Source organism: Amblyomma mixtum, chromosome 8, assembly GCF_055824585.1.
Source record: "Amblyomma mixtum isolate Tamu chromosome 8, ASM5582458v1, whole genome shotgun sequence".
NCBI classification, from domain to species: Eukaryota; Metazoa; Arthropoda; class Arachnida; order Ixodida; family Ixodidae; genus Amblyomma; species Amblyomma mixtum.
In genome coordinates this window covers 30,234,339-30,248,010 of record NC_143019.1, presented here as the reverse complement: position 1 = coordinate 30,248,010, position 13,672 = coordinate 30,234,339, and the positions used below count along the sequence as shown (strand labels likewise).

Here is a 13,672-nt window from a genome sequence, read left to right as displayed (position 1 = left end):
TTTTATATTGTCTGCGATATTGATATCATTCATTATTAATTGTTTATTCCTATTTTTTCCTCTCAGAGGAATCAGCAGCACCTCTGCACTGCCGGTTGCCGCTGTTATACTAACTCCGGTAGTCGACGATTATGCATTTCTTGCACCAATTACCTCCTGCCGGCGAACCAGGATGAAGAAGTTGAGGACCGACGGCTCAACACGAGCGCGCGTCTCGCAACAAAAGGCGTGCACAGTTTGAAGCACGGAAGACGAACGGCTGTTTTTTGCTCAGCTCAGGCAGCTAGGCTTTCTTCGACGTCAAGCGTCCCTACTCGGTTCCTGTGTTTGCACATCTCAGCAATGGGTAAGCCCTAACCTCGCCCCCGCCGCTGAAGCCGCCATTGCGCTCAGGTCCAGTTCCGCTGTTGAATTCGCTAAAGCTCTCTCGGGAGGGAATGGGTCCGTCAACTAGCTTGAGCCAGAAACCAGCGGTTACGCAGGCTGTCCAGATGAAGAATGCCGAGCGCCCGTCACAGGGTAGCCAGACAGCTACTAACGCATCATGCTGATTGTTCTGACATAAGGCTGTTCAGAGGACGAATACTTAGCACCAGTCATTAGGTAGAAAGACAGTTACGGAAGCAGTGAGCCGACTGTTCTGAGATTAATGTGGAACCGATGTTACCCCGATAAGGCGAAATGATTTTCCTGCCGTAAATTTTACTGCAATGGCACTACAATGCGCATTTCCTGTTTCGGGCATAGGTTACGTGTCTGAAAGCATTTAGTGTGAAGGCCTTCATGGTGAATGTCTTCGGGGTAATTGTGCTTTGCTCAAAGAAATTTAGGCCAACGACCTATACAGTAAAGGCCTTCAGGTCAAATGCCTTTAGCACGTAAGGACCTGAAGTGCCCATCGTAGCTAGTGCTACTGCTCGATATCACACGCTGAGGCATTCTAACCAGTCTGGTATTTTTTAGCAATAGACCTGGATCACGCGACAGCCTTTATAAATTGTTGTTTGATCCGGAGTTCAATAAGCAATGTACCTCTGGAACACCGGGATTTCAGACGCCTGTTAGTGTACTAGCATTAGGACCCCTAGTCAGCGATTTCGCCTCTATCTGTCTGGCTACGTGGCCAATGTCTGCCTGGCCACAGGACTCGGAGAAAACTTCCCGCTGTGCGGTTGGCTGTTAAATTTGATTGTCGCGAGATGTTGTTTGCGAAGAGAACCTTGGTCTCACAGGCCTCTCCGGTGGTGGCGCCTGCCATCGCACAGCAAAGGCGCGTCAGAGAGGGGCCAATTCCGCATATATGGGTGTTAACTCATTAAGTAAATCGTGTCATAATCTTAAGGCAGCGCTTAAATTCGATGCCTCCGCTCTTTGTCTGAAGTCTGCTTGACCGAGCCATGAATCGAAACCAAAGTGAACAACTAAATGCAAGCGGATGTAATTTTCGTTTGGCCTAACGACTCTAAATTGTTCGGCAATTTTTTCGGAGATAACCTTGCTCTGATGACCACTTCTTGGTTATGTGTTTTTAAGTTTTTCCTCGTTTTCCCCTGTTTTCTTAGCAGTACGAAAAATTAGCACGGCGATGACTCAGCACTACCGCTGTGCTGCTACTTTGAGAAAGAAGAGCGCGCTTAAAACAGCCAAGTTTGACGTTCTCTTGCACTGCACCGAATCTTTCTGCTCTTTTCATTTCTCAATAAAGTAAACTGTCGGCAGTGGCAAGAAACTGCCCGCACTATCGGAGAGCCTGTAATTATAGCCCACTAATATGACAAAGAAAACACAAACAGCATGTGGGATCTAATTCAGCTCTTAGATGACTGGCTTTCACGAAATTCGTGAACACAGAGTTTATCTTATCGCTCCAGTTGTTTATCTTGCTCTAGCAAGTGCACTCCTGCTATGGTCCGGGAAGAAGTTCCGAGAATATTGAAAAATAAGCGCCGAGGGCACTAATTTTGGCAGTGTACTTGTTTACAGATACCAAAAAGCACGCACAGTAGTGAATTAAGATATCTATAATTCATCCTATATTAAGCTACATGCATTACTTTCATATGTATTCAGACAACTCGGACTTGGGAATACTGAACGATCTGTTTCACTGCACTTACACCCGTTGTATTTTGGAGAAGTACAGCGATGCTGTTCAGCAGATTTTCATGACATATTTATCACTCGACATTGCAGATCCCCACATGTCTTGCAGGAAGTTTGCTGCTACAGTGATGAAGTTCAAGTCGATAGTGGGCATACATCTCGACATAATCTGTCGCGCCCGCATAGCATTTAAGCTTACTGGTTGCATTTTGCGTCAGCTGGAGCTTTGTGGATTTTGCAGAGAAAGTCAATTCAATGAACCTGAAGAATGTAGCAGTACCGCCATCAACTGCTAGAGCTCATATATTCTGTCAGAAAGGGTTTCAAATATATATAGTAGGGAGATAAAGGATAGCTGTGCTTCATTTTTTACTTTCGTTTTCTTCCCAGGTGACGCCACGAATTACTCCATGTTCTCCCGGTTCACGGGCTGGGGTGCGTAAGCATTTGCGAAACAGTTTTCCCAACAGCTGTCAGAGTAATCACATTACAATTCTGAGCTCATCTTGTCAATTGCAGGCTCTGGATACTCCACACAGGGAATGACGAAAGGCAAGTATAAAACGTTGACTCCACAAAGGAGCGTTGCTGTCACACAAAGCCAGGAGTTCGTATGCGCGTTTAGTCAAATATGAGTTCAGAGGAGGAGTCGGCGAAGCTCCCATGTAGGAAGCCTATATGGGGCCGTGTGAGTCATGCAACCCTTCCCAGTATGGCGCTAATGCGAGGTGCTTTCCAGTAGGTTAATGCTGTGCAGTTCGTCGCTCACTTTTTGAAGAGTTGTAGGTGGCTCATATTAGGCGAGCATAGTTGTGAAAGTCGGGCGCTCACAGGCATAACGTTGGCTGTTCACTATTCGCCTAGTCCTTGGCTCTGATACTCCGCACTGGGGACCGACGCTTCATTGAGAGGGGCTGCCCTAGTCGCAGATGCCCGCGGGAGAGTCAAATGCACAAAATTCTGGGCTACCAGTGTAATTACATATGCCATATCGCACAGCATGGTTGTAATTCAGCCCAGCTTATGAAATGATTTCCTTGAAGCTACTAGAGCAACCACTCCACAGAATTAGTGGACGGACTGCATTTCATTTAACTATAGGCGCACGTAACTAGTCATTTCCGCCAGCAAAGCTCTACGGTATGCGTGTCATATCCTGTGATTGCGGGCCAGCACACCGAGAAGGCCTTCTTTAGTGAGTGTTGCGCCATCTGAATGTTCCTCTGATTAAACCCATGAGGTGTTTCTTAATGAGTGGTTTCGATTTCTAGCAAAAGATATTTAGTTTAAAAAGAAACTATTGCTGGCCTGTATTTGATTCCGGAATATCTGGAATGGTTGTCCGAGATTTGCCACGACATTACCAATTTTGACTTGTATTTAGAATCATATTAATAACTAGTGAGAGGTCGCAGAAGAAAATTAACAGCTACTTATTGGCTGATGTGCTCGGATTAAAAACTTCTCAGACAACTCAAAATGAGTCTCTTTGCACCTTGAGACATTTCATATCCTGTCGCATACGTGACGAACTGGATATATCGGCGGTGGCACAACTAAGACATGTCTATCCAATGCTAACAGCTCTCCTATGGGCGCAAAGAAATCGAAGAATAAGAGGGCACCTTCTTTTCTCTTTAAGAGGTTACGTGAGTCTAAAGTCTGACGAAAATATCGTTACCCTTTTATACGTCAATTATAGGGTGGTGGAGTTGATGTCCACCAAGATCGTGTAACTAGGGCAAAACTTCAAGGACCTAATACGACTTTTCTCAGTGTTGCTTACTACAGGTAAAGGAACTTTTACCAGTGATCGTGACTCATATTAGCTCCATGGTTTGGAGTATGATTTGTAGTGCTCTAGGGCTTAGAGTATGGTCTCTTTGAAGCACCTTACTCTCACCTCCTTACGACAACTGCGAAGCCATCAACAAAGCCTCCGATGGGGATCATTTGTGGAAAGGGTCGTTTGACCGACATGATTTAGTGTGAATGGCTGAATTCTTCTTCTAGGCAGTAATTGACGTCAACACGTCTTCTGCAACACGTGATGGCGAAAATTACGGTAAAAAATTGTGTAGTGAATGCCTCGTTTCTATCATTAAATTTTTCTGATGACAACGAAGCTGCCATTACATCACCACCTTCACTGAAGTGTACCTCATACGCTGGCAATACGTTACAAACAGTAACGCTTATATGACTGGGGGAAGGATGTTTCTTATGTGACGCTAAGAACATATTGCACTTCGCATTTCGGTACAGACGAAATCGAGTAAGTATCTCGGCTACTTCAATTGTTTCACTGTAATTACGAGGTTAACTAGCGACCAACCTGCGATAAGTATATATTGTATGATGGCACAACAGTTAAATATTCTATATTCTAGCCCATTCTGCGCAATCGATAACGCCCTGTCTTATTCCCGTTTAAGGAAACTATCTACCCTGGTCACTTTAAAGCAACTCACCAAGAAAATGCGATTGAACGAACGAAATGCATCAGAGGTATTCATTGTTGTTGCAGTGTCACTAGCGTGACATAAAACCATTTCGGCGGATATTTTTTAAACAATTGCTGTCGCACAATTTAGCCATTAAGTCTGTGCTAGCAGCAGCATCTGGTGCATGCTAGAATAAATCACAAAAGTTCGTACCATGCTCACAACCGCCTTCTCTTATGCTAGCCGTCCTGGTTAGCTCAGTTGGTAGAGTGACAGCGCTGGTGAGGAGGTGGTCCCGGGTTTGAAACCCAGACCATAAAGAATTTTCTGATAAATGGAAAGTGTTTCGAAAGCTGTATACTTTTCTTCTGTCCCCGTATAAGTACGCTTGGGTGTACGGTGATGAGTATTCAGTCCCTTAAAAAATACTCCACGTTGAGTGGTTCCCCTTAGCGTGGAATGAAAATTTAGTGGTGTAGCGTCGTGAAACAACACGTAAGAAGAAGGTATAAGCACACCAACGGCGTGCACTTTCAGTGAGAGGACGCGGACTAGAACAATGCTTGGCTTATGTGCCATCGTCTGCCTCCTGGCCATGATTGCGACAGCTGGGATTGCCATTGCATTAAGTGGTGAGTTTTTCTTCATGTTACGTTTTGCTCATAGGAACTAAGCAACTATTTTACAAATCATTGTTGCAATAGCAGCAACGGTGGCCCTCAATACATTCCATTTGTTTGAAATGGGATAAAAAAAGTATCGAGGAAATAAACAACGAAAGAAAAAATGAAATAAAGAAGTCTGTAAAGCAGCTGAAATTTCATGCCACTATAAAGACGAAGTTCTTCTAACGCTGGCTAAGCTAGAGTTTAGAGCAGCTCTGACAATACTTAAAGAGAAAGGACATCGAGAGATAAAGCTTCCTCCATGGAGACGATAACTTTCACTATGTTTGAAAGATTCTTAATACTACACTTCAAGCAGTTTAGTACGCACCTGCAGACAAACTGGGCACTGTTTACCTCGACCGTTAAACATTGGTGGCGCTGTACGCTGAAGTGTACACATTGAAAAGTGGGAACTACTACCGAGAATGTTCTATGCATTGTAGGGAGTTATAGTGCTTCAAGCTGATTCAGCCCTGTTAGTTCCTAAGTGATACCTGTGAAAACTTTAGGCCAAACTGGCGCTAAGGTGGCCTTTTAAATATTTCAATGTCAAATGATTGCCTTTTCACCCTTGTGTCAATAGGTATTCTATCCTGTTTTACATCGCCCACGAGCAATTCTTATTAGTTAGAGATGTTTATGGTAGCTGTTTAATTGGCTTGCCTTACATGCTTATTGTCATGTGTTCTTGAAAATGTCACTGTACCCTGTAACCTTGGCATGTGTACATATGTAAATAATTTTTTTTCTAAACACTTCTCATCACGGCCTTTTAATATTGGTGTAGAAACAGTTACCGGTACAAATATCTTCTTCTAGAACTTCAATGGCGTAGGAATAAAAATAATGAAAAAAAACACATGACCTTCTGGTTTATACAGCACTAATTTGGCAGATTTTTCCATGTTGTTTGCGACGACTGCGAGAAATACTTACCGCTGGCCGCTATTTTCCAAACAAGGCCTTTTGGAGCTTACTGATTCTTTTACTGCCGAGTCTGTTGCACTTAATAGGCTAACAAAAACACTGCGGAAAAACTTCTGCAGAAGATAAAAGCAGCAGGAAAGTGGAAGAAACCGAACTTGAAAGAGAGAAAACATATTTTTTCCTAACATAGGGAGGCTAAAACCCTTCGAACTTGGGACTCAGATGCCAGAAAATTTGGTTTTGAGAATTTCTTATCGCTCTCCTGACAACTCTCGCAACTTGGTGCTTCGCCGAATCTTGTAAAATCCAAAAGGTGAAACATGCGTTGCCTACATACTTCCCTTTGTTGTGCCGCCGCCATGCCTCAGTGGTTATGGTGCTCGGCTGCTGACCCAAATGACGCGTGTTCGATCCTGGCCGCGGTGGTCAAATTTACGTGGAGACGAAATTATAGAGACCCGTGTACTGTGCGATGTCAGAGCACGTTAAAGAACCCCAGGAGGTCGAAATTTCCGGAGCCCTCCACTACGGCGTCCCTCATAGCCTGAGTCGCTTTGGGACGTTAAACCCCCCTAAACCCAAACTGCCCTTCGTTGCTCTACGTGCATTTTGCGAAGACTGGACGTTGCTGAACTGGTAATCTGCGCCACCATGGTGTAGGTATCTTAACCTCTTAACGTGGTGCGAAGCTGACCGCGCATAGAGTCACGCACGAATTTCACCCGGTGTGGACCTCCTTGCTTGAACGTGCAAAGGATGAACTTGAAGGGAGATAACGGAAGTTCCACAAATTCCCATATTCGGTGCTTGTACGTTTCCTAGTGGGCCTTGTCGTTACCATATAAAAAGTGCGATGATCTTCGGATGTGGCTTAAAGTTTGTTCTTATTTTTCGTGCCCAACAATATAGAGACCTTTCTTATCGTCGCTCGCGGAAAAGTTCCATCGGTAAAGTTTCATTGGCAATCCCCTGTTTTCCGTTCCTCACCATCCTCGGTCCTATCTAGTAGCACATTTCCTCATTTTGAAATTCAGTAACCCCCTAGAGAATAGTTGAGGCGGGCTCTACACCTCCATTGGACTGCGTCCATAAGTAGCGGCTTTATTCGTCGATCATGCTGTATGATAGTATGAATGCATACCGACTCGCCCAGATCTCAGCTTTACTTTATTCGTGGAGGATGCTGCGTTCTTTGGGAGCCATCATATGCCGTAAGCCGCTATATAAGATCCGTGAGCGATAATAATTAAGCGCACTGGTGTGGGCGTCAATTAAAAAACCGCCTATAAACACACAAGCACGATGACTACACCCTTTTTTAGTGAATACTGTGGGAAACCACACTGAAATCGCCATCAGCGTCCTGAATTAACATATCGCGGTTATTTTTAAGCAATGAGTTAAACAGGCTACTTGTTCCTGTATTTACAGCTATCTGAAATAGCTCTCCCGCATCTTTTTTCCGTCTTTCTGCTCATTTTTTTTTTCTCCGATTTCATCCGCCCTTCCTCCATCAGGTGGCGACCAGGACGGCGATGCGACGGACTATGCACAGGACGATGCAGTCGCAACGCCGCCGGTGAGTTGCTGTCTGTTTGTTCTGAATGCTCTTTCCTAAAAGGGAAACACCGATGGCACAATTCTCAATGTCAGCTTATAAAGAAAAGCATATGCGATCGGCACTTGTTCTCTTAGATTTCTCTCGCTACAAGAGGTCTTGCAAGGATTCAGAAGACAAACTGAAGTTGGCCTATGCTGATAGACTGCCACGTTTCATCGAGAAAGTCTCTATGTTCACTAAAAACACAGCTTTGAATGAGCTGGGAAAGGTCAAAGATCAAATATGGACTTGCGGCTTCAAAACAGGTGCAAACTGCCATTCGTGAAAAGTTGTTTTTAACGCGCATAGCGGAATATAAACTGTACCGCCGGGAACTTGATTACGGCGACCACGCTGTCGTTTTAATTTTTATGTCTTTACTTGAATCAAATTACGGGAAAATTTTCAAACCGGTTAGTTGGGAAAGAATCGCGTCTTTTGCAGCCATTAAAACATTCATGTAGACTGAAAGAGCCACAGAATATGTTTTTCATAACAACTTGGAGAAAGCGCCCCCTAAAGACGGTCATGCACTTTATATGTACATGGCTGACTTGAACGTCTACACGATGTCAGAACTTGTCGATCATGAAGTGGCGTCCGTTGTTTCAACTGTTAAGGAGAAGTGAGCCGCCTGCTACGAAGGTCAAGAACGCGTGAGTACTGTTAGTCGGCAGCTTCAGCATTTCAGAGAAGTCTCGCCAGCTTGGTGACTCTTGGCAAAGGTACTTGCGTCCCGTAAAGCCCATCCTTGAGTGCTTCGATGCGTCTACTGCAGGTCCCAGAGGGGACATAAAAAATAAACGTTTAGAAAACGTGCAGTATGTCGCAGAAAACAGCTATTTATTTGGCGTAAATGGGGGCAAAATGTGTCGTTCCACGGTCTAATTTACTCCTTTGTTTACGCCTCTGGGCGGCACCGCAAGAGTGGCGACCCGCCGGTACCCGTGGTGACTCGTGGACCAGTCGCACCGCCACCGGCAACCACCCCAAGGAAGAAGCCGACATATACGACGAGTGAGTTCTCCAGGCCGACGAAGGCTGAATACCGGTGCCGCTATTGCCGACGTAGCTTTCCGTCACCAGTATTTTGAGGCAGCTGTTAGCCAGTCACGCTAAGCCTTGCTGCGAAAGCCTCAATAATGATAGTAGTCGTTTGCCTTAGATATAACTCACCGCAGAGACAAGGAACTCAGTCCCCTCGCAATTTTCATGTTATGGGTGATCTCTTCCTGGACGTCAAAAGCGCCGGCGTCTTGATGCATCGCACGACGTTTGTTCCATAACCATTGAAAATTTAAATACTGATCACCCTAGAATCAAGAAAAATTTAGAGCCCATTTAGGTGATCAAAACACTCTTTCGGAAGAATATGCAGTCCATTAGCCTTTTTTTTACCGGTTAGAAAATAAAAACAATAATTGGGCTTTTCTTTGTTCAACGCACTGTTTTCCGAAATAAAAAATTCTAAAATTATCATCACGGTACAGTTTAACACTTTAAGGCCCTACTCGCCCTATAGGCCTGTAAGTTAATGAATCCACATGCATACAAGCCTAGCGCCGCAGTGAAGTAGTGTCATGCTACATCGCATAGCTTAAGTAGTTCTCAGATCGAACCTTTGTAAGCACCATGTACATTTTCTGCAGCAAGAATTATCTTGTTACACTCTTTTCATGCGTCATGCACTAGCAAACCAGGCGACCCTCACCTCTCTGGAGGATTCCTGTCAACGGTCTTCGTAATGGCTAATTCTGTGCCATCACTCCTGCACTGTTCTCATTAGGTTAGGGTGATCCGTACATCAACTGCTTCCCGCTCCAAAGGATCAATATTTAGTCTCTAGCGCCCCTCAGAGTGCAGTGCAATCGACACTGTCGAGCCCTTAACTTCTAAAAAAAACTGTTTGACAAATGAAAATACTCTGTGAAGAAATCGTGGCTCACAGGGCGTAATATTTTCAGGCTGGCATTTTCGAGGTAACAGCTTCCAACTTATACTTTGCTTGCATACAAAACTGGTTTACAAAGAATTCATGCTCTGAAAAAAAAATATTGGGTTTTAGCTGACAACAGTTCTATTAGCGTCGGTGCCGTCAATTTAATTTTTCCCTTTGTTATGCGCGACAGTTTCTCTTTAAAAAAATATGCTTAGCCACCGAACTAAACGCAGCCGATAGATCACCACTCTACCGATGGCAACATTGCGATGAAAGAAGTTCCGTACATATCCCATGCTTACCGGTTGTCTCATGCATGAGCTGCATCGCATTTATAGATCTAGAAAGAAAATTTAGCGGACAGTATTGACTAACTAATGATGAATTCTATGAGCAGCCAAGCCAACTTGTATTAATTAGTTGGCATAGTGGAAGGCACTAGTGAAATCTTTTTTTTTTTTTGGCCTCCGCTTATTAGGCCGCCGGAGTATGCAAGACTTGCCCGGGATGAATAACTCATTTTTGCCGTTTCACATGAGATTACTTTGACGTACAGGCTGAACTTTCGCTATTACAGTGTGTCGTGTCCGGTCGCTGTGTTGAATGCAGCGAAAGACGCACACGGTACTTTTAGACTTCGTTTATTTAAAGCCGATGAGGGTGCGACCAGCGTCGACCGAGGCAGGAGCCGAACTGGCCGCCCGAAGAAAGGAGGGAGCTGAGAAGCGTCCACGGGAGGGAGTGGCTTCCCAGAACAGGAGGAGGGTGCGGGGGCGCACCGTGGGGGGGCATCTGGTGACAGCGTGCGACGAGGGGCAAGTGTCGTTAGGAGGAGGATTGAGTGGTCGTTAGGAGGAGGAATGCGAGTGGTCGTTAGGAGGGGGCGCACACACACAAAAGCAATAAGGGGACACAACACTTCCTTCCCCCTTAGAAAGTTGCCTGGTATCGTGCAGGGGGTCGGCGCTCACGCGTGGAGGCGCGCTGGCTTTGTGCGCTCGGGGGAGAAACACTTGTAGGCTGGCTGTTGTTCGCTGTGTCTCCTGGGTCTGTCCTGGGCGAAGTCTCTTCTTCCGGGAAGGGGTGCCAGGCTATGTGGGAAGATGGTGCACGTGCTCTCTTCGCTGGCGGACAGCTCTCAGACGGCGTCGTAAATCTACGCAGCTGGTTGAGATGTCGGCGTGCTACTGTGCCATGTATGTTGACGAGCCAAGAGCGCAGGCCTATGCGTCTGACAATTGTAGCTTACTCCCAGCGTAGCTTTTTCAGAAACTGTCGGGCGAGGACGCGCTGCCCCTCATTAAGCGTGCCGCAGCGCGGAATTGCTTTTTCTTCCCGGAACGTCTCTGCCTTTGGCTCGGGGAGGATGGCTGTGAGCTGGGTTCGCATTTCACGCTCGAACATCATTTTCGAGGGGGTCTCGCCTGTTGTGCTCTGAACCGTCGTGTGCTGCTTGAAGAGAAAGCGCGCAAGGCGGCGCTGCAGCGAGTCTGTCTGATCTCTTTCAAGGGCGCGTTTTAGCTCGGCTACGTAGCGCTCGGCTTGTCCGTTTGTCGCTGGGTGGTAGGGGGCCGATGTAACTGAGGAGATCCCGTTGTCGCGATAAAACTTGAGAATCTCCGCAGACACAAACGGTGTTCCGTTGTCAGATACTACCTTGCGTGGCAGGCCGAACGTTGCAAATAGTGATCGGAGGTTGTCAATGACTGCTGCTGAAGTCGTCTGTCCCATTTGCCTTATCTCAAGCCACTTTGTGTAGGCATCTACGACCACAAGGAAAGTGCAGCCCTCAATTGGTCCTGCAAAATCAATGTGCAGTGTGTGCCATGGTGTGTCTGGCTTTTCCCATTCTGGGACAGGAGCTTTCGGCGGGGCGCTCCGGCTGCTCTGGCAAGGCTTGCATTCTCGCACCACTGTTTCGATGTCGTTGTCAATGCCAGGCCACCACATGTAGCTTCTGGCACACTTTTTCATTGCAACGATGCCCCGATGTCCGGCGTGGATGAGAGACATAGCTTGTGCGCGTAGTTCTCTCGGCATCACAACTCGGGACCCAAATATGATGCAGCCGCGATGGGTGCTCAACTCTGTAGCTCGCCTGCGGTAAGCGTCGAAGTTGTCCCCTTTGAGTTTATGCACGTTGCCTTGTTGAACAGCTGTGTAAACTAGCCGGAGAGCTGCGCAATTCTGCGTAGATGCTGCAACTGTGCCTGCTGTAAGCGGAGGTTCTGGCAGTGCTTCGAACATCAGAACGTCGCCTGGTGGAAATGGTTCGTCAACAGTTGCGTCTAGTGGCAGACGGCTTAGCGCATCGGCGTTTTGATGTTTACCAACCATGTTCTGGCTCGGCGTCTGGTGTATGCCGCATATCATCACGCCTAGTGGAGAAAACCAGTTTCTCCCTAGAAGGCTTGATCCTGTGCCCTTCACAACAAGCAGAGGTAGCGTATGGGTCTGGCCGTTGTAGTTAACCTGCACGTTGGCAGAGCCCAATAGTGGCAGATTCTGTCCTGACCACGTTCGCAGGTGCGTGTCGTCTTGTTGCAGGGCGGGTGCGTCAGATGGCCATGAAGTTCGGAACGTGTCCTCACTGATCAGAGTACAGGCTGCGCCGGAGTCCACCTCGAACTTAATCAGCTGGTGATGTACGCTTACTTCTGTAAAAATCTTCGGTCGCGTGCCGAGATTCATGGTGTTCAGGTCGTACAACACAGATGGTGTTGCTGATGTTGTTCCATGGAGATCAGATAGCGGCGTATTCTCTGAGGCGTTGACGCTGTGATTAGGCTGGGAAGGTGACTTTATCTTGGCAAGTCTCCGTTTCGTAATGCATGCTCTTTCGATATGCCCTCGCTTGTGGCAAAAATTACACGTGGCTGACTGGAATCGACATCCCTGGGGGTTGTGTTGGTCGTCACACCGCCAGCAGCGTTGTGCCTTTTTGACCGATTTTACAACAACAGAAGGCTTGCGCACCTGGTTGCTTGTCTGGTGTACCGGCTCGGTGTTCCGGCGAATCCCTCTCTGCTGGTGACCGGCGCTCTCCGCTCGAACGGCGATGTCGTAAGCTTTGCTGAATGTGAGGTCCTTCTCAGCGAACAGGCGCTGCTGCAGTGACTCGTCACTCAGTCCGCACACAAATCTGTCGCGTAACATCACGTCCAAGGGAAGCATGGTGGTGTTAGCAGAAGAAGCTGCGTCTCCCTCCTGCCCGGTAGCTGTTGTCGACAGCGTTCCAAAATTGCAGTCGGCAGCGAGCTTCTTGAGCGCGGCTACGTAGGCGCTCACATTTCTCCTCCCAGTTGATCTCGTCGTTGGAAGCGAGCCCGGCTGTAGACCTCGGATGGCCTTGGGTCGTAGTGCTTTTGCAGCGCTTTTACGATGTCGTCGTAAGACACTGCCGCTGGTGTGCTTGGCTGAATAAGGGCGCAGACAGTATCGTAGGTCTGCTCCCCGCACAGCGTCAGCAGGTTGGCCCTCTTCAAGGCTGGGTCTGTGATGTTGTTAGCTTCAAAGTAGAACTGAAGGCGTCCAACCCACGATGACCACGATGAGCCGTTGAATTCTGGTATCTGATTGGGAAACCCTCGCGTAGCCATGGCTTGTCAATAGCGTTGCGTAGCGCGGGTCGAATCCACTTTCTCGTCGCCACTGTCGTGTCCGGTCGCTGTGTTGAATGCAGCGAAAGACGCACACGGTACTTTTAGACTTCGTTTATTTAAAGCCGATGAGGGTGCGACCAGCGTCGACCGAGGCAGGAGCCGAACTGGCCGCCCGAAGAAAGGAGGGAGCTGAGAAGCGTCCACGGGAGGGAGTGGCTTCCCAGAACAGGAGGAGGGTGCGGGGGCGCACCGTGGGGGGGCATCTGGTGACAGCGTGCGACGAGGGGCAAGTGTCGTTAGGAGGAGGATTGAGTGGTCGTTAGGAGGAGGAATGCGAGTGGTCGTTAGGAGGGGGCGCACACACACAAAAGCAATAAGGGGACACAACA

General features: G+C 47.3%; 1 protein-coding gene across 1 annotated transcript in view; it reads left to right on the top strand.

Annotated features, from left to right (window-relative positions):
* Positions 1 to 5,106: 5,106 nt before the first annotated feature.
* The window catches only part of LOC149331886 (uncharacterized), a 32,635-nt gene continuing 24,069 nt past the window's right edge, over positions 5,107 to 13,672 (top strand). The window contains exons 1-3 of the mRNA XM_089557430.1: positions 5,107 to 5,179; positions 7,660 to 7,721; positions 8,669 to 8,759. Of these exons, the coding sequence (XP_089413556.1) occupies positions 5,107 to 5,179; positions 7,660 to 7,721; positions 8,669 to 8,759 (226 nt within the window). The remainder of the gene's footprint in view (positions 5,180 to 7,659; positions 7,722 to 8,668; positions 8,760 to 13,672) is intronic.